Raw genomic sequence first — 26,416 nt, 5'->3', positions numbered from 1 at the left:
ATAAAATCAAAAGTATAAAACCCTAGGCTCTTGGGATATATCACTCTCTTAACAATGCCCATTCAGAATGGGGTAATATCTTTTGAATAAAGCATACAAAATGACAGGTTTAATTAAATGACTTTGAAATCAGTCAGACTGGCTTCCTTTTAATTCAGAAAATATCTAGATTGGCTTAACTAGACTATGTTCCCCTAGTTGCTGCCACTTAGTAACTGAACTGCTTGACTCCAGAATTAATATAAAATATCCAATTGTAACTTCCCACAATTACATAGAAATAAGAAAAGATAAAAGAATAGAAAATGTTTCATCAGAAATCGCATTATTTATCTTGACTACATGAAAACTGGTGTTGAATGTTTGTTCGGAGCTGTCACAGAAAGCAATGTAAGATTCAGCGTGAATGTGAAAGTGTGCAAATCTATGAAGATTATCAACTGAGCAAGCTGCACCCTCACACACGCACCCACTACCCCTGGCCAGCACTACTTCAGTGCCACACAAACAACATTAGCACTCTGAACTTCCATCACAACTTTTTCCAGGCGATTTAAGAACCAACGAAATGCACATTCAAAATAAAATCCAACTAAATCAGATAACTCACATTTTTAAAAAATGACATGGGGCTAGATATCAAATATGGATAGTTTTTCTTTTGTCCTGTTGTACTCTTTTTCTATCAACTACCAAGGTGCGAGGCAGGGGGATTCACCCACTGTCTTATTTGGGTTCTATTGCTGTGAAGAGAAACCATGACCATGGCAGTTCATACAGGAAAATATTGAGTTGGGGCTGGCTTACAGTTTCAGAGGTTTAATCCATTACCGTCATGGTGGGAAGCACGGTGGCATGCTGCCATACATGGTATTGAAAAGGTAACTGAGAGTTCTGCATCTGAACTGGCAGGCAACAGGAAGAGAAGAGAGCACGCCACTAGGCCTGACTTGGGCTTCTGAAACCCCAAAGCTCACCTCCTAATGACACACTTCCTCCAACACGGCCATATCTCATAATCCCTGTCAAGTAGCACCACTCCCTGATAGCCAAGCATTCAAATACATGAGCCTATGGGAACATTTTTATTCAAACCACCACACCCACATCTCATCATTTTCTCTGTTATCAAAGGCAGACTTGAAGAGTACTTACCATATTGCTTCATGGTTTTGAACATTAAATAGTATATGAAAGCAGTTCGCAAAGCAAAGCACCCCACAAACATTAAAAATCTAAGATAAACCTTGGCTAGCAAAGTTTTAACTTTGAACACTTTGTGTGTACATGAGTGTAGTCAGAAGATGACTTTGTGAAGTCAATTCTCTCTACCTTCCTGCTGGTCTGGGGATGAAACTCAAGTCATCAGGCTTGTGCAAGGACTTTTACCCAACTGAGCCATCTTGCCACTCCGGACCTCACTTTTAAACAAAAAAATTTGGTTGTTCCTGATTATCTTTAAATAGCATAAAAGCCCCAGTAGCCCACACATTTACATGTGAAATACCCATTCCTTGTTAATCTTCTGCAATCTGTATTCAGCTCTTCCTAATTCACCTTTTCCTTTTAAACTCTAAATTCAAACAGCCTGTCTTATTAGTGTGATTATCTGTGACATTTCACACAACTGCTCACCCCTTCCTTAACACTCTGATGCTTCCCCTGTGACTCTGTTACCTGGATCTCCTACAGCTCTATTTCCTCTGCTAATTATATTACCTAAATTGCAGTCTTCATCCAGCACTTTCATTCAATCAGTAAATATTTATTGAAGTTCCACTATGACATGCAGTGCATGCTGGGAGACATCATGGATAAGACATAGTTCCCACTTTCATAAAGCTGACTTACATTTTAGTGAGAGGAGACTAGAAACAAAGAAATAAGTAAAATAGACAATATATTAAAGAGTGAAAAATGTCAAGGGGAAAATAAAAGCAAAAAAGTGCAATAGAGGCATGGTCAGAGAAGTCTCAGCAAGTGGACAAGGTAGGTCTAAAAGCAAGAGGAGGTAACCAAAGCAGGCATCCCGAGAAGGAATATTCCAGGCAAAGGGAAGGGCAAGAGTAGTGGCTTGGCCAGAAACTGATGCAGGAGGCCTAGTGTGAGGAGCAATGAGGACATCAGAGGACATGAAACACTTTCCTGTGTCACTATAAAGGCCCTGGCTTTCATTTGGGGAGAGAATCTTTGAGCAGAGAAGTGATGTCACGCCCGGGTTCTACCAAGATTGTACTGGTTTCTGTATAATTTAACTAAGAGGAACAAGGGCAAGAGCAGGGTGCCATGAGGACACTCTCCAACACTTACAAAAGAAAGGACAGCCCACTGGATCCACAAGATAGTACCAAACATGGTGATAGCCAGGTTCTGAATCCACTTCCAAGGTGGCAGTGCTGAATGGTGACAGACTTCCATCACACCAGATCCAACTCCAGCACAGTCTGTTTTCCATTGCTTTTCTAAGCACAATTCACTTATTTACTAACATTTTACACTGAGTTCTATAAGCTTCTTCATGTCCTTCAGCAACTGAAACAGATCCTTGGTGCATATATGTAGCTGGAGTTTTCTTCAGTCCTGCCTGGCCCACGGTCAGGACAAATCTCTCTCACCCACCAGTCCCATAGCAGTTCAGACCCAACCGAGTAAACACACAGAGACTTATATTGCTTACAAACTGTATGGCCGTGGCAGGCTTCTTGTTATCTAGTTCTTATATCTTAAATCAACCCATTTCTATTCATCTGTAAGTTGCCACGTAGCTTGTGGCTTACCGGTATATTAACATGTTGCTTCTTATCACTGCGGCTGGCAGCATCTATCTGACTCAGTCTTCTACTTCCCAGAATTCTCTTCTCTGCTTGTCCCTCCTATACTTCCTGCCTGGTTACTGGCCAATCAGCATTTTATTTATACAGAGCAATATCCACAGCACATATAGTCCTTAGCATTACTATAGGATGATGGCTAGTACTGTCAACTTTACAGATGAGAAATCACTGAGAAGACAAGCCTCTGGGCATCTATGAGAGATTATGTAGATTACATTAGCTTCTGGGAATCTGTGATGGATTACTGAGATTCTATCAGCCTTTGGGAATCTGTGATGGATTACTGAGTCTATCAGCCTTTGGGCAGGTCTGTGGAGGGTGATCTAGTGACATTGACTGAGTTGGGAAGAGCCAACTTTCCTGAAGGACAGCACTATTCCAAGGGCTGGGGTCCTGGTCCGAATAGAAAGGAGAAAGTTCCTGCACACCAGCACTCTGCTCTGTGCTTCCTGACTGCAGGCACAACGGGACCACCTGCTCCCAGCATCTGCTGCCATGACACCCTGCACCCAGAACTGTGAGCCAAACAAGCTCTTCCTTCAGATGCTTTTCTCAGGGGATTCTGTCACAGCATTAAGACAAGAGATACATGCGGCATTTAAAAAGCAGTTGAGTAAATCTTCCAACTATAAAGATTCACTTCATAAATTTATTTGTCCTTTTTATTGAAAATAGATTTTTCATACAATATATTCTGATCACAGTTTCCCCTCCCCCAACTTCTCCCAGAGCCCCTCCCTCTCTATCCACCCAAATCCATGCCCTTTCTTTCTCTCTCTCTGGAAAGAAAAAAAGCACAAGAATCAGAGACCCTCTCTTACACACTAAACTGAAAGCCATAATCTATACTCAGAGGACCTGGTGCAGACCCCTCTGAGTCTTGTGCATGCTGCCTGTCTCTGTGAGTTCATGAGTTTGCTCACGCTGATTTAGAGGGCCTTGTTTCCTTGGTGTCCTCCATCCTCTCTAGCCCTTACACTCTTCCCACCTCCTCTTCCATGGGGCTCCCTGAGCTCTGAGGGGTGGATTTGATGGAGACATCCCATCTGTGTGTTCCAAGGTTTCTCTCTTTAAGGGTTTTATGAACCTACATTCTGAAAAACAATCCTGGATTAGGTCTGCTGCTATGAAAAAGGGGGTCTCTGGAAAGAAATAAATTGCTTATTCTTACAAGCTGAATGAATATGTCTAGAGCAGTGGTTTTCAACCTTCCTAACGCTGCGACCCTTTAATACAGTTCTTTGGTTGTGGTGACCCCCCAACCATAAAGTATTCCATTGCTACTTCATAAGTGTAATTTTGCTACAGTTATGAATCATAATGTAAATATCTGATATGTGACTTCCAAAGGGGGTCACAACCCACAGTTTGAGAACCATTACTCTAGAGGAATACATACATAAGGAGTACTTTACTAAATAACTTGTACCCTAAAATAATTAACATCACATGAATGAGCATTTTAACATGAGTTTATTCATCACAAAGTAAAAGGCGGTGATGATCAAAATCTGCCTGATGCTTAGAGATCAGGAGAGAATTAGATATAAATATCCATGGTTTCTGATTTTTAATACTATGTTTTGCTAGCTGAGCCTACAACTGTTATAATACAGCAAATTTAAGATATTTTTAATTCCAAATAATTCAGAACATTATTTAATATATATAGTCTAAAAAGAAAGCCATTAAGCCCAAAACTGCTTAGTTATTCTATATGGTACTACCCACCAATGGTAGCTGTACTAGTTAGGGTAACTATTGCTATGATGAACCACCATGATCAAAAGCAAGTTGAGGACCAAGGGTTTACTGAGCCTACAATTCCAAATCACAGTCCATCACTGAAGGAAGTCAGGGCAAGAACCTGGAAGCAGGAGCTGATACAGAGGCCATGGAGGGGTGTTGCTTACTAGCTTGCTGCTCATAGATTGCTTAGCCTGCTTTCTTATAGAACCCAGGACTACCATCCCAGGGATGGGACACCCATAATGGGTTGGGCCTTGCCCAATTACTAGTTAAAATTTTCATTTGAGACTCTCTCCTCTCCAATGACTCTAGCTTGAGCCAAGCGGACATAAAACTAGCCAGCACAGAGAGATAGGAGAGAAACAAGTTTCAAAACTGTGTTTCCTAGAAGCCAACAAGGTAAGAGACAACCACTTACAACACAGGCAGGTAAAAGATAAGTACACAAAAGATTTTAATACGCTCCTTATGCTATAAGACTCAAACTCTGTCAAGACAGCCGTGGTGTTTTGAATGTGAGACGTCCCTCCTAGGCTCATATGTGGGAATAATTGATCCCTAGCTCTTTTGGAAGGTTGTAGAACCTTTAGCACGTGGAGCTTCACTGGAGGTAGTGGGCCACTGGCCGTGGGTTGGGGGAGCAGGGGAAGGTGGCTTTATATATCTGATTCCTGTTCTTTCTGCCTCCTCCTCGTGCTCCCACGCCCTCCCCATTTACTGCCATACCTTCCTCATCATCATGGGCCATACTCCTCTAGAACTATGAAACAAAATAAGCCCTCCCCCCAAGAGCATTTTATCTTAGCAATAAGAAAGCAAATAAGATAACAACCAATAAAGCTCTTGAACCCAAAAAGCATCCAAAAGTGTTTCCTGATGAAATGAGTATGAATTACTTAGAACAGATATAGAGGCCAGGGATAAAATTCCACATAGAGGGAGGGATATCAGAGAGACTCGGCACCTATTGATTTAAATGGCACTGCTAAAGTGGACCCTAGGTTTTTAAGCAGAATATTATGATTAAGCTTTAAAGCACAAACAGGCAGAGAGGCAAGTGAATACACCAGACCTTAGAGATGGGATGTATAGCAAAGGAGAATTAAATAGTATTGATTTTCACTAGTAAAAACGATATGCAGGGGCAGTACTCATAAATCTGGGGCTGGAAGCAGACTTTAATAACTGATTAAAATTTTCTTTATTCCAATTTAACCATTTTATTTGTTCTTCTGATGATAAAATGTCCTATAAGTTCTTTAAAATCTACCCAGTTATAACTTTCACAAATAAGATTTTTAGACCACAAATGACAGCAAGCTTCTTCCCAAATACTCATCCAGAACAGCACCAGTGGTCTCTACCATAAAATGTGGTTTTTTTCCTTCGACGTATTATATAAATAAATCTTCACAGTAATGCATATAAATAGAGCACTACTTATTCATAGATGATTCATTAATAATCAAGCCATGCATATTTATTGTTTATTCTGAGAAGGCGGCCTCCAAGTCATAATGACTGTCAATTCAGTCAAGTCGAAGAGCCAAGAGCAATCAGCAGACAAAGTTGCAGCATGCCCTACCCCTACCTTTCTCTCTTTGTATTTAAATACATTTCTAAATGTGAACAGAGGCTTTGCTGACAGAAATGCTAGCAAATGTGTGGTTTGACTGGATGACATACTGCAGTAAGATATGGGTAACTTAGATGGATACGTAGTCTGTGATCATGCAGACAGCCCCAGAACAACACATCTAGGTGAACTGAAAACCAGAAGCAGAACTGCTGATAAGACAGCAGACTGGAGCTCTAACTGCAAACAAGACCCTATTCACTGCCAGTCTAAATAAACAGCACAGTTGAGATTCCTCCTCACGGCTGAGGCTTCTTCTCTTGCTTATTCAAAGTACAGTTTCTAAAAACTTCTTTGATATAACTTTTACAGTGCACTCACTGTTGTTATGATCATACACATCACTGTGTCAGTCATACCTCAATTTCTCACTACCATTTTCCTTAATGTCTATATACAGTCACTAGCTGCCACCCTGTTATTTATTTATTAATTATTTATTTATTAATTTATTTGGTTTTTCAAGGCAGGATTTCTCTGTATAGCCCTGGCTATTCTGTAGACCAGGGTGGCCTCTAATGCAAGAGATCCACCTGCCTCTGCCTCCCAAGTTCTGGTATTAAAGGCGTGAGCCATTACCGTCCAGTACCCTGCCATTTTCTATGAAAGTATGCGAAGACTATGCTTACACATTTATCTTCACAGCTTTTTCTTCATTTGTAGAAGGAGTTCTATATTAGATGTCGCAAATATCTTTTTACATGGCCAATAATACCTGCTACCATGCCTTGACACATAGGGTGGAAACAGTTAAGGATCTACTTTAAATTGTTTTTATTACACTTATTTATCATAAATGTCAATATGTTTGGGTGCATGAACACCTTAGTGTCAGTGAAAATCAGAGGACAATTTGAGTATTCCATTTTCCCCTTCCATCTTGTCGGTTCCAGAGATCCAACTAAGTTTTCGGTTTAGGCAGCAAGAGCCCTTATCCACTAAGCCATCTTGCCAGCTCCTAAATTCCTAAGTAATTTTAAAAATAGAAAATTAATTTCTCCAGTGTAAACCAATCTTTACTGATACCACTTGTTCCATCTCATATTGTTTACCTTAAGTTTATGATCAACAGCATATGCTCAAAACAGTCATAATTAGTTTCTGTTCTTATCGGTCTTATTAGCAGTAAGGAAAATTTGCAGATGGAATGTTTGAGACAGAGAGAACTGGCATTGGACTAAGACCCTGCTGGAATTCAAGGACCCAACAGAGAAACTTGGCCTTCGAAGTACAATGGAAGGGCAGTGGAAGGTCTCAGAAGTGGCCTCAGAAGCAAAGTTTATCTGGCTTCCCCTGCCTGCTTGTCTCTTCCTCTTAGACTGAATCACAGAAAGCAGCATTCCTCTTACCCAAGACAGGTTAGAGAAATTTAACTTCATCCTCCCAACTCACCACAAAACCTAAACCTATTACTCTAATTTTTCCTTACCTTCCTGTCCTTAGTGAAGCTCTCTGGCTGGCTCTACCAGCACAGCCCCACAATCCCAGCTGCTTAGGGGGCTGAAGCAGGAAGACTCCAAGCCAGATATCTACTTGGATTACAAAGCAAGTTCAAAGCCACCTGGGTAACTTAGCGAGACACTGTCTCAAAACAGAAAGTAAAGTAACAGTAACAAGAAGAGCTAGGGATATACAGATCAGTGCACGAGCAGTTGCTTGGCTTGTGTGAGACCTTAGGTTCAGCCCCAGCAACAGGATAAAGGAACATGTATTAATTTAAAATAACTGAGAGCGTCTCCAAAGTTTCTCCTCCATGTCTGACTTTATGGAAATGATGGGATCATATGGCACATACAAGAACAATCATCAAGGTTAAGAGAAAAGCACCTGTTTGGATCCTAGGAAAAATTGCTATGGCATTACTAAATGAATATGCACTTCTGCAAGCTTTCGAATGTTTAACAGGTGACATTTAATAGTAAGGAAACTAAATGCTTAAATAGAAAGGAGCAGAAACACCTGGGCAGGTCTGCAAGCGCCGTCCTCTATTTAGCATGCAATTTCATTTTCAACATAATTAGCTTAAATGAGCTTCTAAATTTGGGTGATGTATTGCACATGTAATTAAGATTTAATTAAAAATGTTCTGTAATAAATTGTTTTCCATTTCTGACAAATCACATTAGAGAGGTAGATTTTGATTTGGAAATAGTTTTTTAAATGTGTTAATCATCTGTGCTGAAAATACGAGAAAGAAAAAAAGCAGTTCAGTTGAAAGTCACTTGAGATTTAAATAAGAAGTAAAGGATATAGTTGGCCCTTACATCATTATGAAGTTTAGCTGAAGAGGATAGTTCACACTCATTCATTTTTATAAACATCAATATTCTAACCATGAACTTGATTTCTTTTGATTCTTATAAAAAAGACAAATACAGTTTAAAAACTGTACTGTGAAAGCACTTATTACATACAAGTCTAGTCTCTTGATGAAAAGCTTCAGCAAGGTTTTGTAACTACCTGCTAAATCCTGACACGGAGATGAACCCCCTGTTGCCAGTCCAAGACAGATTAAGCCACTGGACGAGAGCACAGCGAGCCTGTAGGAACTCCAGCGAGGCGTCGTCTAGCTTCGCCCAGTACGGCTGCAGGTTGAGGTGGAGATACTGCAGAGGGTCGCAGCAATGCTGGTGGAGAAGTCTGCAAGTCTGTGCTAATCTGCACAGGTCTGGTAGTGAAAGATGACTCAGAATCAGTTGAATGAGCTATATAAAACAGAAAGCCAAGGTCATCAAGAGTGAAGGACAGTGTCACTTTTTACAAACACAGATGTGGTCTAACGAAGAGCAGTATCACAGTTTCAAACAGTATCTTCACAAAACAGATAAATCAACATTCACCAAAGTATCCAATAGAAACATACTACACATACATTAGACTTTACGAGATTTAAAAACTGCTCAAATTCTCAACTCATGTTGACAACTCATTTCATACTGTACAACTGGTAATTGTTGAATAATAAAAATGTTCAGAGACAACATTATCTACATGCCGGTCACTGGTGAGAACAAAAGAAGGTCCACTCTGTTCTGGTGGAATCAGTAAGCAGGATGTTTTCCTAACACTGACAAAGGTAAGCACACAGTGTCATTGAAGACCTACCAGGACCTGACTCCAGAGAGCAAGTACACTCCTGCCAGACAAGTATCATTTATAGGTGGGGCAAAGCAGGTGAAGAGAGTCCAGGGGTGAGAACGGGGTTACCCAGAGCTCCTCTGGATTTACCCGAAAGGAATGAGGACTGCGGAAAAGATTCCAACTACAGTGGCACAGCAAGCTTTGTGAAAGAAAAAGAGTAACACAGGGGTGCTCCAGGAAGCTGGGAGGGGACAGCTGGGAGCTGATACAGGATTCCAGAACAGGAGAAAAGAGGAATCCCACTGAAGGCAGCTAGCAGCAATGACGGGGCAACACACATTATTAACGAAGTGGAAACACAAGATAACTTTAATTACAATCATCTCTTTGAATTAGTCTAAGATTTGTTTTCCAGTTGGGGCTTTCTAAACTAAACTGAACCAAGAATCATAACGAAAAATTGTGTATTTGCTTAATTATAAAAAAATCTTTAGATGAGAGAAGGTAAGTTTTTTCATTTAACACAAACTATCTATCGGAATTTTCTCCGTAAGTAATTATACCCTTTAGGATAAATGATCTTCTTCAACTGATCATATAAATTCAGTATTAATGTCCGATCAGAATTTCATTGTTTGGTGCCAAATATTTTAACATTCAGATGAACAATATAGTCTTTGAAGTTTCAAGGGTATTTATAAAACAAGAGCAGTTGTTGATTAACATATTGTATCTAATAAGGCTTGCTATTTATTTTTAGCATTGAACTTGGCTGTAAAAATGACTTGAGGATGTTGTACGTTTGCATACATACTTATTAGAAAAACGGAAATAAAAATTATTTGCATAAAAACTCAAAAGATTCTCTCTTTGACCAATACTTAGTCCGTTTTCTAGACTTCCTCCTGGGCCTATTTTTTGCTGCTTTATAAAATCCAATTTTACCAAAACAAACAAAATACAAAATCATTAAGTTAGCAAGAATCCTCATCATCCTCTATGATGATGTAGGTATAGCTGGGCTACCTGTGTCTAAATACAAATCCCATTATTTCAGGTCAGCTTAAATCGTCCCTTCTCCTGATAGTGCTTCTTAGCAATTTCCCATCCCCTGATTCTCAACCTGCTCACTAGCTTTAAGTGCCCCTGATGCATTCAATAAGAGCCCAATCTCAAGTGAAAAGTACCACCGAAGAATCCCTATCATACCCAAACACTTTAACAAATTTCCATCAACCAGATAACCTTGTTGACATATACAAACAAAAACGTGCAGGTGAAAAACTAGGAAAGTCAACCACAGGAGAAATGTGGAAAATGAGGTAGCACTCCCCCAAGACACAAACAGAGGAAAGCACTACTAATAGCTCTTTTCTGATCTCTTCCAGATAAATGACCATCTATTCTTGGTTATGCACTAAAAGAATGAGACTATATTCACTGCTTAGCATCTTACTTTTCCTATTCAATGACATATCCTGCAGATCTTTATCTGTACAAACAGACCTACCTTATTCCATTTCACACATGTGACACAATAACAATAAAATAGTTGTATATTGATGTATTTCCTGCTGTTTTCTTACTGCAAAGAATACTGCAATATCATTGTGTGTATGTATTATGTATGCATGTTCATCTTGGCAAACTGGCAATATATCTTTAGAGTAAGTTACACACATTTAAAAGTTGCTCTTCTGAATGTTCACATCAATTTATATATTCATAGTGTATACAAGTACCCATTCACTTACGTACTTGACAAAAACTGGTATTAAACTTTACCATTCTGTAAGGCACAAGGGCGGGGAACACACTGAGTTGTCTTTATTCCTCCAGCCCTATTCTTCATCCTCCACCACCTCCTCTTCATTTCTTTTTATTTTTGCTACTGTTGTTAATTATAGAAATTTAATTCCAAATGTTTTCTTTTTTCCTCTTGGTCTATTCAAGGACTCAACTATTTATCTATCCATCATTTCTCTCATTTCAATAACCTTCAATGTGAACCAAGTTTTCTTCTACAGTTAAAGTGTATATGTTAGAATGAAAGTAAGAATCATGACCACTTTTCCAGAATTTTCTTCATTATTTTCATTTTCTTAGGTGAACTTTTCAAATAAAAAAATCTGTTTGTATTTCAATTGGGACTTCATTAAACACATTGTAACTTTAAGAAAAGCTGACACTGTGTTTGTAGGATCCATGTGTATGTGGATACACATGCATGGTACTTTTGTCTTATTGTGTCCTACTACTCAAGGGCACTGTATGACTTAACATTTAATAATCTTTCATGTCCCAGGAGTTTCTAAAGCTATGGGTATTTATCTATAACTCTGACATCTGTCAATCGATTTTTATTTCCTAATTCTCCTGAATATTCTAATATATAATCATTTTGCCTGCAAATGATTTTATAGCCTACTTTTAAAAAATTACACCTTTTATATCTGTCTCATGTCTATAGTACTAACTAAAACTTTTAGAATGGTATTAAATAACATTGTGATTCAATTTAATTCAATTCACTTAATATGAGCCATGAAGGTGAGATATATATGTAGTTCCAAAACTTGAATAAACATATTTTTTAAAGACATAGTCTCATTCTGTAGGCCTGGCTGGCCTGGAACTCACTTTGTAGACATCTCAATTCAGCTACATTTTTCAAGTGTCTCAAGAGTACATATGGCTAGTGGCTACTATCCAGCACCTGGTATTTCTAGTGTTTCATAACTCTATATTAGCTAGGTTAACAAATAACAAAGTACTTACTTTAAAAAGCAGGTAAAAATATAGATACCCCTCCAGCTTTGACTCCTAGTTTTGCTACCTTCTAGAGTAGACCCTGAGATTTTGTCCTTTTGACTTAGTACTGTAATATTATCATCTTGACTCTCTAATATAAAAATATGCTTAAATACCAGGAATAAATCTTTGATGATCTTTGTATTACTTTAAAATAATTCTATTTTGCATTATTTTATTTATGTAGCAATAAATAAATATTAACAAAATGGTCTGAAATGATCTATTCTTGTTTAGTCTTATATAGTAATACACTGGTTTATAAAAATTAATTCTTCTTTATTATATGTAAGTTTAATTGATAGACTGTTAAATGCTTGAAAAAAAATATGAATTGTCTGACCTTGGCAAATGAGGTACCTTAAAATTTACAGAATAATGTATTTTTTAACAAAAATATTAAAATTAATTTTCATAGAATTCTTTTATTTTTCTTTCTTTCCTTTTCTGAGACAGGGTCTCACTATGTAGCACTAGCTGGCCTAGAACTCACAGAAATCCATTTGCCTCTGTCTCCTGAGTGCTGGGTTAGGGGTATGTACCACCATGCTAGCTCCATAGAACTTTTAAACAGTTAGTGTAAAAAGACATTCTGGATCAGATGATGAATAGCTCATTTCTTCCTGGTGAGTCAATACTCAGACAAACTCTAGCATCTTCTGGAATAGTCCAAACCAAAGCCTCCATATTAAAAGGTATATACTATGAGAAGACATAAAATATTAATATATGACATTCTGATACTTAATATAACCTTTTGAGAAAATATCAAAATATAAAAAGAATGAAAAGTCACTAAAACTATGACACTAACATGTGAAGGAGCTCTTTTGGAGTTTGATTAAATAAATGATAGATTTTAGACCAAATGGACACAGCTCCTAATCGTCACTAATATAGTATCTACTGTCTATTAAGCCGTGTTCATAGGGACATCTTAACATGAAGCACCTTTAGAGGAACACAATGAACAGAGGATGTGATGTATTTAAAAGGATCCGAAACCCAGCTGATCAACTGGCTCTTGAACCTCAATGTAGTCCATGAGACTGTTCAGCCCATTTTACAACACTGATTCTTCACCTGACACCCTTTTTCATCACACCTAATCAGTGCCCCTTCAAGAATACCGGTTCTGTCTCCTGGCTTCTTTATGTTGTATCATGTATTTGAAACTTTCTACAAGCTCTTACCTTTCACCATATAAGAAGCTAAAATTTCACAATCCATTCCACGGAGACCTTCCTACTCTACTCCCATTGCTTCCTTTCACTGAGGCAGATTACACCTACAATAAATTTATACACACCCTCTCTCTCATTTATACCTCTTTTTGTTTGTTTGTTTTTGTTTTTCGACACAGGGTTTCTCTGTGTAGCCTTGGCTATCCTGGAACTCACTCTGAAGACTAGGCTGGCTTCCAACTCATAGAGATCCGCCTGACTCTTCCTCCCAAGTGCTGGGATTAAAGGCATGCCCCACCACTGCCTGGCTCATTTAGATGCTCTTAATTGTGGAATAAAACACATATGTAAAATTGCCTGAATATTATGGGCAATTTCTAGAATATTAGCTATTAGTCTATATCCTTCTCTTCCATTCAAAAATGTAAAGCATGAAATTATAATCATGTATCTTCTCTAGATTTTTAGCAAATTATTACTAATTCAAAAGTATCCAAAACCCCATCCCGACCAATTTTACTAAGCACTAGAGAATCTCAGCACCCTACAGCCCACTGGCTAGCTGGAGAAAAGTGCAAAGCTCTTGGGAAACTCTGAGGATGCTCTTTGATGCAGTAGAGCAGGTGCTTCTGCAATGCTAACAGTCCTGTAGTGCTGTCTGTGTGAATGTGGCCTCTCCAGCACTCTCCTTGTCAGATCTAACTGCAGGCATGCAGAAATGCTGGTATTCCCATCAGGCTACAGCCGTTCTTCTCACCTCTGAATAGTCACTTCTCTCTGCCTCCATCACTCCTTTTAATGATATAAGCTAGGTAGTATCAGGTTTGGATAAAACTCAAAATCATTTAAAATATATTAAATCTAAATTCCTATCTTAACCATTTTTGGAAGTAGGTAAAAATGAAAAGTGATTCACTTTCTAGAGGTGAACTGCTTCCAAGCAGATCTCAGAGCCCCCAAGGAACAGCGTATCACCATCTCAGCCCATCTCTCCCTACTCAATCTTCCCACATAGCCTCCCTCTCCCCTGTAAGGTATGGATGACCTTCCATAATCTGTGATATTCGGGTGAAACCCTGGGTCTGTGCCTACTGACTGACATTTTAGACCCTTAAATTTTATACCTAGCAACTTTAGCCACTCTAGAGATGCACCACAGCATTTTAATTGTAAACTGTTCAACAGATGTAGTTACTATACCTCCTTGGCATTCAAGAGGCTGCCTAATCTCCATGCAAGTTTAGCTACTTCTATCAGTATAATCAAAAGTAAAATACTCATCCACTTATAAGAATGATATCTAGATGGGTTTTTGGATCTAAAATTTTCATATAAAAAAGGATCATACTGTATTTTAGCAGCATACAGTTTTCAAAAGAAGACAAAATGCTTAGTCTACTTGACCCTAGGGCATTAGAAACAGGTGGGGAGATTTTGGGATCACACAGCTACAGAATATTCCTGGCATTTGATGTCTGGAGCTAGGGAGGTTAAATAACCACACTAAAGAGACTCTCAAAGAGACACACTGAAAACAAAATTTCAAACTAGATATCAAACAGGTATTTCTAATAAAAGGAACACTGGGCCAACCTAGACCAAAATTCATAGTTCGAATATAGACTAGAGATGGTAAAGAAGACGACCCTCAGGGACAATAACTGTGCTATTAAGTGGGATAAGCATTCTCCTACTAATTTTCAGTCTAACAGGTATAAAGTCAAGCACAGACTGCTATGCTATACAATTAAGAAAAGGGAAGTACAGTTTATTATGGTGTATGTACTGGGTTCTTACCAAGTACTGACAGAACAATACATGTTTAAGAGTTTATCCAGAGTCTCTGAAGTCAAACCAAAACAAAAGTAGAATTATTTAAAATAAGTTTCTTTAATTTTTTCCAAACCGCAGATCTCTAACACATGAGATTTTATGTGTCTCACGAAAACTATTCTTCTGATAGCTGGCAAAGCAAGCATTTGTTTCGACATTAAAACTCTGTAGTGCTATATTCAATATGGCAATTACTTGTGGCTTACCTCATATGGTAGTTTATCGAAATACCCATTATTTGGCCCATCCCCAAGGGCAGCACTGCTAAACTTTTTGTTAAGACCATCCATTCCACAGCCATCCTTTTCTTCATAGTCATCATCTTCTAGATCATTCATGTCAACAAGTGAAGTCTGGAGAGAGAGCAGTGGCTTGTCCTTCGTACCATGTAGCACAACTGCATCTAATTCGGTGTAATAATCCAGAAGAGAACTATTTACTTCCAGTCGTATAAGGTTTGTGGGGAAATTTATCTGCTTAATACAAGGTTTAAACTGGCGAGCCTGGGAAGCATTCACCTTCGTAGGTCTCTCTGACCAAAGAATCTCCCATCTGCCAAAGAAAGAAACGTCCCTACAGTTTAGAATGAGATCTACTGGTACTGTTAGGGTACAATCCCCCACCCAACTAATACAGTGTGAAAGAAAGGAAACAAAAAGGGTGAAATCAAACACAAGAGTCACTGCAAGAATATTATTTTTAAAAAACAAAAAGAACTAAATGTCAGATGCTCTACTTAAAATACTTTTACAAGCCCTCCAAAACTTCTTTGTATTTCCCCCAAGATTTCACATTGGTTAAAGACTAGAATCAATAGTTAAAGGTATCTGAAGAATCAAATTCAGTTTTACAGAATAATAAACACCGAGAAAGAAGACACACAGAGGACAAAGACACCCATGTGCGCATTCTCAGCCAAGTCAGAAGCAAAGCTGATCCTTTTACTTCACAAAGGTCTCCTCTCCAGCATTTCTATTTTCGTTACTAGCCTCGTACAAATTCAAAATTCCATGCTCTTTCTGGGTATGGGATTGTATATGTGTGCAGGTGTATGTATGTGGAGAAGAGAGGATAACCATGAGCATCATTCCTCAAGCACCGCCCACCCTGTCTTGTTTTGTTTTTAAAGACTGCCTCCATCTCTGCCCACACTGAGCTTACAATTGTACACCACCATGCCCAGCAGTTTTCACATGGGCTCTGGGAATGAAACTCAGGTCCTCAGGCATTTTATTGACTGAGTCATCTCCCTAACCTTCAAGCAATGTTTTCCTGGTTTTGAAATTCAGTCATTAAATTTTGTCAGGAACTGTCTTATATGTCCTCATCCTGAATTGTCATGTCATTATTCTTTAGTCACACCTATAACAAATAACAAAAGAATAACAATCTCTCCTGTCCTTACAATAGGACTCCTACTTCTCAGCCAAATTATCCTTACTTTTTCACAGTATATTTATAACTAATTTGAGTCTAAACTCATGATGTCTTCTCCAATAGAATGTCCAATGTACTTCTATTACTCTCCCATGTCCACGTGGGGCTTCTTATAAAACTATTCTTCAAAATCCACAAATCTCATCCCCAGTTCTGTAGCACAACACCTGCAGCAGCCCCTCCTTCCTCTCTGCCCCATTCCCAGATAACTGAGCAGACCCCATTGCCTCCTTCTCCTAGCCCATACCCATTCCTATGTGTCAGCTCCCAAAATCTAAAAAAAAAAAAAAAAAAAAAAAGAATGACACCAGTTTCTCAATGGAGACTCTAAAAGCCCAAAGAGCCTGGGGCAGATGTGCTGCAGATTCTAAGAAACCATAGTTACCAGCACAGACTACTATACCCAGCAAAACTTTCAATCATCATAGATGGAGAAAATAAGACATTACATGATAAAACCATATTTAAGCAGTATCTATATACAAATCCAGCCATGCTAGAAGAAAATTCTGACAAAGTACACCATATATACACACACACAAACTCCACCACCACCTACAACAACAACAATAAATATCAGGAATAAACAGTCATTGGTCATTGATATGTTTCAATATCAACGGTCTCAATTCCCTATTGCTGGAGGGAGTACAAACTTGTAGAGTTGCTATGAATATCAGTGTGGTGGTTCCTCAGGAAGATGGGAATCTATGACTCGGGCATATACCCAAAGAATGTTTCATCCTACCCACAGAGATACTTGCTCAACTATATTTCACTGCTGCTCTATTGATAACAGCCAGAAAGTGGAACAACCTAGATGTCCCTCAACAGAAGAACTGATCAAGAAAATATAGTACATTTACAAAATGGATTATTCTACCAGTTTAAAAAAAATGAAATCACGAATTTTTCAGGCAAATGGATGAAACTAGAAAAAAAAGTGAGTTATCCCAGACCTAGAAAAACAAAATGGTATGTATTTATTTATATGTGGTGCCTTAGTCAATGTTCTATTGCTATGAAGAAACACCATTTCCATGGCAACTCTTATGAAGGAAAGCATTTAACTAGGGCTTGCTTACAGTTCAGAAATTTAGTCCACTATCAGCATGGTGGGAAGCATGGTAGCATGCAGGCAGACATGGTGCTGGAGAAAGAGCTGAGAGTTCTACATCCGGACTGGCAGGGAGCACAGAGAGTGCCACTGGACCTGGCTTGGGATTCTGAAAAAAGCCTACCCCTAGTGACACACTTCCTCCAACAAGGCCACACGTACTCCAACATGGCCATACCTCCTAATCCCCTTCAAGTAGTGCCAATCCCTAATGACCAAGCATTCAAATATATGAACCTATGGGGGTCATTCCCATTCATACTATCACATTTCATTCCCTGGTCCCCATAGGGTTGTAGCCCTATCACAATGTAAGCATGCATTCAGACCAACCTCAAAAGCTCCTACAGTCCATAACAGTCTCAACACTGTCTAACAGTTCAAAGTTCAAAGTCTCTTCTGAGACTCACGACAATCTTTTAACTACAATCCCTACTAGATAAAAATCAAAAAGCCAAGTCATACACTTCCAACATTCATGGCACAGAATATATATTATCATTCCAAAAGGGAGGCAAGGGAACATAGTGAGGTGGACCAAAGCAAGACTGAAAACCAGCAGGGCTGAAGCTACCAAGTTCTTCTCTTGCTGGAGCTGGAACTTGGCCCCCTGGTTCAATTACATCTGTATCAGCTTTCTTATGTTGATGATTTCCTTCTCTGCTTAAGCTTTTCTTTAATTCCTTTTTATAAGTTGGAGGCTTAGCTAGGTAGGGTCTTGCCTGAGGCTACCGCTCCCTTTATTTCATTCAGGATCAGGCTTTTCTTTAAACTTTTTATCTCCTTGAACACAGGACTCTTTTTTAAACTTTTTATCTCCTTGAACACAGGACTCTGTTCCCTTCCATTTCCTGCTACTCCTTTCCTCCCCAAACTGTACATTTTGTATTTTTCCTTGTTCCTTTTCATTATAAATCTGCATAAGAGTAGCCACTAACAACCACAGTCAAAATTGGCTGTCTTGAAATCTCCTCTGTCAAAGCCATTAATTCACAACTCTTCAATTTAGCTTCAGGCAGACTTTTAGAACAAGTGCAAAAAGCAGCCACATTCTTCACCAAATTATCACAAGAAATGATCTCCAGGCCACTTATTAATATTCTTCCCCTCTGCAATCTCTTGAGCCAGGCTGCCATAATCTACATTGCTTTCAGCACCACTGTCTTCCATGCTTGTATGGCCCATTAAGATGACACTTAAAATGTCCAAATGCTTTCCTAATCCAAAGTCCCAAAGTCCACATTCCAACAACAAGAAGCAGGATCAAGTCTGTCATAGCAAATACCCTGCTCCCTAATACCAACTTCTGATTTAGTCAGTATTCCATTTCTGTGAAAAGACACCATGCGCATGGCAACTCTTATAAAGGAAAGCATTTAATTGGGGCTTGCTTACAGTTTCAGAGGTCTAGTTTATTATCATCATGGTAGGGAGCATGGTAGCAGGCAGGAAGATATGGTGCTGAAAAAGTAGGTGAGAGCTACTATACACCTGATCCACAGACAGCAAGCGGGAGTGGGGGGCACAGCTGGCTTGGGCTCCTGAAACCCTAAAGCCAGTGATATACATATAAGGTCATACCTACTCTAACATGGCCACACTTCCTAACCCTCTCAAGTGCTACTCTCTAATGAGTAAGCATTCGAATACATGAGCCTATGGGGGCCATTCCAGTTCACATCACCACATGTGGATACTAATATCCATAGAACCACAGAGGGTAGATATAGTATTAGGGATTAGAGTATACAGATCTCATTAGAAAAGGGAAATAGATAGATAATTATGAGTGGATGGGAGGGCTTGAAGGAGCAGATTAAGTGGGGAGGGTGAAAGAAGAGGGAGACAAAGGAGAGAATACAGGGAAAGATAACTAAAATTAAGTGGCATTTGAGGAGTTGTAAGGAAACCTAACATAGTAGAAACTTCCTAAAATATGTACATATATAAAGGTAATCTAAATGATATCACTAAATAGAGGAGACAGAATACCAACTGACCACCTTTTCTCACCAAAGTAGGATTAGAATACATATAATTGAGTTGTTAGCCAAAAGGGGTCCCATGGGAATCCTCAAACAACCCAGACTATTGCCAAGACAATACACTGCTCTCCACAAACTGACATTTGTGTATGCATTGCTGAAGACAACACCTACACAAGTCAATGAACATAGAGAAGGCACCTACACATATAGCTGGTATCTACACAGTCTTCATCCCTACATTCTAACATCTTTGGTAGAGGAAGGTACTCTGCACATTACATTACTAAAAGAGAAAGGTAAACACCAAGCCTGCCACAACCCCTTTGATCTAAAATGGTGACCTGCCTATAAGATATGCTAGGGCACTGGTAGAACAAAGCTTGTTGGAAGAAACAACCAATAAATGATTTAACTTCAGGCCCACTCCACGAAATGGAAGCCATACCCGACACTGCTTGGGTGATCAAGAACCTAAGCCAAGACAGCCCAGGGACCTAGGTTGGAACCATATACTATAGGTCAAAAAAGCAGTGATAGCATGACTCCAATGACATTCTGCTATTCTCATAGATAGGTGCCTTGTTCAGCTATTATCAGGGAAGCTTCTGTAGCAGGTGGGAACAAATGCTGAGACCCGCAGCCACACATTACAGGGGGAAGGGGAAGGAAGGGAGGGAGAGAGGAAGAGAGAGAGAAAGAAGGAAGGAAAGAGAGAGAGAGAGAGAGAGAGACAGACAGACAGACATCTTGGAACACTCAGACATAAATGGATGTCTCCATCAAATCCCTGACCTCAGAGCTCAGGGATCCATGTAGAAGAGGAGACAGAAAGAGTGCAAGAGCCAGAGGAGAAGGAGGACACCAACGAAATAAGGCCCTCTAAATTTACATGAGCAAAGCGCATATGAACCCACATATGAGCTCATATGTTCTGTCATGCTTGGTTGTTTTCTCCTAGAAGTCTGTTCTTTTCCAATGAGATACAGAAAGAAAGTGGATCCTGATTAGAAGGGAGGTGAAGAGGAACTGGGAGGAGTAGAGGGAGGGGAAACTGTAGTCAGAATATATTATGTGAGAAAAGAATCTATGTTTCAATAATTAAAAATAAGGAATACTTTAACTCTCCATGTACACTATTTAAAAACTGCTTTCGCTGGGCAGTGGTGGCTCACGCCTTTAATCCCAGCACTTGGGAGACAGAGTCAGGTAGATCTCTGTGAGTTGGAGGTCAGCCTGGGCTACCAAGTGAGTTCCAGGACAGGCACCAAAACTACACAGAGAAACCCTGTCTCGAAAAAACCAAAAATCAGTCAATCAATCAATAAAAATTGCTTTCCAAAGAGCGTATGGCAGGCAGTATAAAAGAATGACCACTGCAAGCATCACACATTGTTTACAGTAATCTCTAATGTCATCATGAGTCATTTCTCCTTATGAAGGAATCTGTAGTTAACAATACTTATTAAATTTTAAATACATTATCTACTAATACTGTTCGTATTATATAACAAACTGTTTTTTTCCTTGACCCAAAGGAAAAATAAACTAGAGTAAGGCATGTAGAATCTGAAATAGACAAAGGTTTATAAAACTCAATAAGGAATCTATACAAGGGAAGCCACTGATGTTTAAGTATCCTGATAGTTTTTAGTTGACCAAAATGGAACTAAGAACATATGGCCCCAACCCTGAGAGAACAGAGATGGGAAATATGGTCATTTCTACTTCAAGAATCGAAGCATAAGTTCAAATGAGGATTACTTTTTAAAAAATTTTCTCTAGCATGCATTTATGGGAGCTAATATGACATTTCAAATAACCATGCAATATACAGTGATCAAACTTAGGTTCCCCAGTTTACCCCAGACCCCCATACTACTAATCTCAATCTCTAACAGTCACTATTGTCCTTTTACACTGACTTTATTTATACGGCTTCCATATCTGAGGAAGAGCACAGAGCACTGGTCTTTCTGTGTCAGGCTTACTCCACTTAACTGGAGAACACATAATGTCCTCCAGTTCCACCCATTTTGCTGCAAATGACAAAATTTTATTCTTCTTTATTGTTAGCTAATATCCTAATACTTTATTGTTAGCTAATACTGAGCATGTATGCCATATTTACTTATCAATGCATCTGTTGATGAGCACTTAGACTGATTCTACAGCTGAGCTATTATGAACAGTGCTGCAGTGGACATGGGAGTACAGCTGTCTTTAGTAAGATGATTCTGGATACATTCAGAAGTGGAATGTTCCATGGGGAATTCTAGGAAACTTATCCCCAAGGGGATGATGAACCACAAAACAAAGAACAGTAACAGGAATTTTTATAGTCTATAAATAATAATAATAACAATAATCACCCCTCTGTTATCTTTTGAGGTTTTCTTCTGAATATTAAAAACAAAACACATCAAACAAAAGACCTTGCATTTGTACTTAGAGACAACAGTCCAACTCATCGCTAACTGGAAAGTAACACGCTGCCATTCTCTGTGAAAGGCCTGGCCAATTCTGACTTCGGGCCTTGGGCTATAAGGACAAGGGAACTGGGATTTGGCAGTTCATGAAACTGCTGCTTAAGCAACTTCTTTTGGCAGCAAATTCTCCCATGGCGGCTCCGCTCTCCTGTCTTCACTGTATTAGAAAAGTGTTTGAGGCACTCAAAACCAAACAAACAAATCTTTAAACTTTATCCTCCGAATAACACAATCCCAGTTTCTGTAGTATGACATCAACTTGTCATTTTCTGCCTTCTTCCTTTCTTTCTGCCTCCATCTTCTTTCTCTTTCTTCTAAACTGTAGCCCTGAGTGTGGTAGAATATTATTTTAAGGTGTGTTACTTTTGTTTATGTTGCATTTGTTTAACTCTGTGAAGCTGTGTTACTGTGCCTATCTAAACACCTGATGGTCTAATAAAGAGCTGGCCAATAGCAAGGCAGGAGAAAGGATAGGTGGGGCTGGCAGGAGAGAGAATATATAGAAAGAGAAATCTGAGAGGAGGAAGAAAAGAGATTGAGTAAAAAAAAGGAGCCAGAGAAGGAGGAGGACTCCAGGCGTCAGCCACCCAGCTACACAGCAAGCCACAGAGTAAGAGTAGGATTTACAGAAGTAAGAGAATGGGAAAAGCCCAGAGGCAAAAGGTAGGCAGGCTAAGTTAAGAAAAGCTGGCTAGGAACAAGCCAAGCTAAGGCATTCCTAGTAATAAAAAGCCTCTGTGTCTTTATGTGGGAGCTGGTTGATGGACCCCCAAAAGGAGCAAAAAACAACAAACAACACCTGAGCTAGCCTATTTTCTGATCCTCAGCCACACGTCACCCTGTACAATCTCTTTTCCTTTTAAGAAGGCACTAGGCAAAAAGCCAAAAAGACACCGAAATCCAGCAGAACTGCCTATAACTTCCTATGCTGCTGGCTAGCAATGAAAATCACAAGAAACAGGAAAGGATGGCTTTTAAACTTTGGAATGTTTGAAACTATATGGAGTTCATTTCCTGCATAGAATTCCTGGACTACTCCAACACACTCTAACCCAGGAGTTTGTTTCAATTCCTAATGTTATGAAACTGGTCAATTAAAACGAGCCAACAGTCCAGTACACGACAGAGCCCTCTTGAAAACAAGAGAGAGGGAATTACCTTGTTATGTGCATACAAAGATACACAAATTATTGTAAAACTGTTCTTTATTCAAGAGTCATACTAATTTGATATAAGTGGTAGCAATTTGGTGATGAATGGTATTGTTATTTCACTTGTCTTCTAATGCCTGCATATTTAGCAAAGTCAGTGATCTGACAATTATCATGTAATCTAGTTGGCAGTAGCTGACTCCTTTCTCCCACTCAGCCTCTGGTCTCTTCTTGCATCCATCCTCCAGACAGTCTTGCTTTGCTCTTTGGGACCTTCATCTGTGACCCTGTTCACAAAACTATCATGTGCTCCTGAGTAGCAAAAACCCAGTGTTTTTCAGTCCCCCTTCCATCCCTACAGGCCCTCCCTACACAGAATTGTACCTAAGCTTCCCCTATCCTTGCTGATATCTCCCAGCACACCTCCACAGCAAATAACTGCACAGGAGTAGGAATCTTCCTGTAGCTTTCCAGAAAGCTACAGCCAAGACAGCTCTAAGATCTCAAATTCCAGAAAACCCAGTTTAGATTTTAAATTGTTCTTCCGACGTTTGCAGGCCCCAATAGCTTGGGCTTTTCTCACTTCTTCAAATGATGATCTCACACCATTGAAGGTGCTATCCACTTTTCTTAGCCCTGCTGGAGCCACCCTCAACCCTGAGTGAATTCACTTCCTTGAAGAAACTACTAGATTAGACTTTCTAGAGCCCCACACACATTAGGTTTCCCCCTGGCCAGTACATGTCCCCTAAAATGTCACAGTCCTCTTCCAGGATGGCCTGTGAGCTCAGAACAAAAGCCATCTTTGTGTGGCTCCGTTTTGTTCCCAGCAGAGAAAGGACATTCAATGAATGTTTCCCACTGTCTAAGGAAACTCACCAAAATAGTAACAGTCATGAACCTGAGCAGAACTGTAGGTACCTTTCTTCTCATTCTGTTTTTAGACAATGAAGCATCTATTGAGCTCACAACCAGTGAAACTTAAGGATGCTGTTTTTGAGCTAAGTATGGAGGTTCATGTCTGTAAGCTCAGCACTTGGAAGATGGAGGAAGGAGGACTGCTGTAAGTTCCAGGCCAGCTCGGGGCTAGAATGAAACTGTCTCTAAAAACCAAACCAAAACAAAATTTCTTATGCTGCAGGAATACAAATTGATCTGACCCCTTTTCTCTTAATATTTATTCAAGTTTTCTGAGGAATAAAGCTAATAATCAGCAAAGCAAATCACAGGCATCTACAAATTAAGTTTTAAAATTACACAGTCAAATCGGTTATGCAGCAATGTTTGGGATCAGAGAAAAGGCTGTGCATGTTTCATAGATCTCAAATCTGTTCACATTTTATGTGTATAACTTTATAAGAAAAGCAAAGAATGACAGAATATTATAAATAATTCTCACGAGAAGATCTTGTCCAAATTCCTGCTTTTTTTTTCTTTCAGGAAACAGCATATATATAAAGGATGATCGTTTTGTGTTTTCACTAACACTATGCACAATAAATTATCAATGCAGTTTCCAGCAACAGTTGAGCTGACCTCTGGATTTATTTCCTGGCAAGATGGGAATATATTCCCTTAGAACTGAGGACAGAGATACAAGCCAGTAGTGTGTCTTGGGGGCTGCTCTCTGCTCCACTTCTACACTAGCATCTGGGGCCCCACAGTTCATTGGTACCTGTTCAAAGGTGCCTACAAACCACTGTCAGCTGGAATGAGCTCATAGGGCAAAGGTTTTTATTCTGTGCATGGTTGTTGATGTGTCCTCAATACTCAGAATAACATAGAACATGACAGACACTGTGGTCAATGAATGAATAACTTAAGATTGACATAAAGATCTAAAAACCAAAGATTGACAAGTACCAAAGAACAGGCAAATAAAATGATCAGATAATCCAAGGAAAAGGTTATATAAATCGTTCTTAGATATAGGAAAGGATATTCAACCTCAGAGACAATGAAATAATTTTAATAAAGAAATAAAACATAACATTTTCACCTAATAAATTACAAAAGTGTGAAACTTACTAACACTGTGCGTCCTTTGGCAAAGCATGTCCATATTTACACTTCTTGTGGAAATATAAACAGGTACAGACCCTTTATAGGGAAATTTGGCTCCATGCATCAAAATTACAAATATGTACCTCCTTGGCCAAGCAATTCTTCTGAGACGCTTCTCCCACACACAGACTTAGAGAAGACTGAAGTGATGTGTGGTAACTTTATTCTCTGCATTAGTGTTTATAACAGAAGACTGGCAAAAGGTAAGCACCTATCAGTTAAGGAGTAGTGCATAAGCAGGGCACACAAGTGGGCCACATTACATGCAGCTATAGGAAAGAAACAAAGGAGCATTTGGCTTCACTGCTACTGCTCAGTAGTGAAACAAATCAGATACAAAACGACCTGAGTAGGAATTATTGTATAGATAGAGAAAAATGCAAAATACATTTGATTCCCTTATATCTGCACAGAGAAATGAAATGATACAAAGAAAACTTTCCAAGTGCTTTCTTTAGCAGATAAGGTGGGTCGCAGGCACACGGGGAGCATATGTATTAATGGCTATATTGTGTACCTTTAGACAATTGGCCTATGCGAGTATACCACCTCCTCAAGGAATTGTACAAAAACAAATCACAGGGGCTGCTCGACCGGTTAATGACGGAAACAGACTTCCAGGGGGAAACTCAGCAATTCCTTAAAACTTAGCATTTATTTTTAAATGGATGTGCTGACTATGGAAGCATTCACCTAACATCAAGGCTAATCTCCTAAGGACCCCTCTAGGGCATCACTCTACAGGCTTATCTTGAGTTGTACTTAAAAACAGTCAGCACGATGCTGGCTTGACAATAAGTTTGGAAGTCCTGCCACCCACTGACACTGCAGACTGTACCATTCATTACCTTAAACTGTGCCTTTTCACTTATGGTAGATTCTGTGACAAGCAAACGACACAATCTATAATTATAATATGTGGTGTTTTAGGTAGAAAACATGCATTAAATTTTCATGTGAGTGACCACTCTTCTTCGTCAGAAAGAAAATAAATCTCAAAATCATAGGTGTTTACATGATTTAAGAGGATGTTGCCAAAAAGTAA

At 39.2% G+C, this 26,416-nt stretch overlaps 1 protein-coding gene across 2 annotated transcripts in view; it reads right to left on the bottom strand.

Moving 5' to 3' along the window:
* Fbxl4 (F-box and leucine rich repeat protein 4) overlaps positions 1-26,416 on the bottom strand; it is a 79,274-nt gene that overhangs the window by 34,959 nt on the left and 17,899 nt on the right. For both annotated transcript variants that reach the window (XM_059254060.1, XM_059254059.1), the window contains exons 4-5: positions 15,335-15,680; positions 8,680-8,924 (exon numbers count right to left, since the gene is read on the bottom strand). In XM_059254060.1, the coding sequence (XP_059110043.1) occupies positions 8,680-8,924; positions 15,335-15,680 (591 nt within the window). The remainder of the gene's footprint in view (positions 1-8,679; positions 8,925-15,334; positions 15,681-26,416) is intronic.

Source organism: Peromyscus eremicus, chromosome 2 (assembly GCF_949786415.1).
Source record: "Peromyscus eremicus chromosome 2, PerEre_H2_v1, whole genome shotgun sequence".
NCBI lineage: Eukaryota > Metazoa > Chordata > Mammalia > Rodentia > Cricetidae > Peromyscus > Peromyscus eremicus.
Note: the sequence above shows the minus strand (reverse complement) of the source record. Positions and strands in the feature narration are given on the sequence as shown.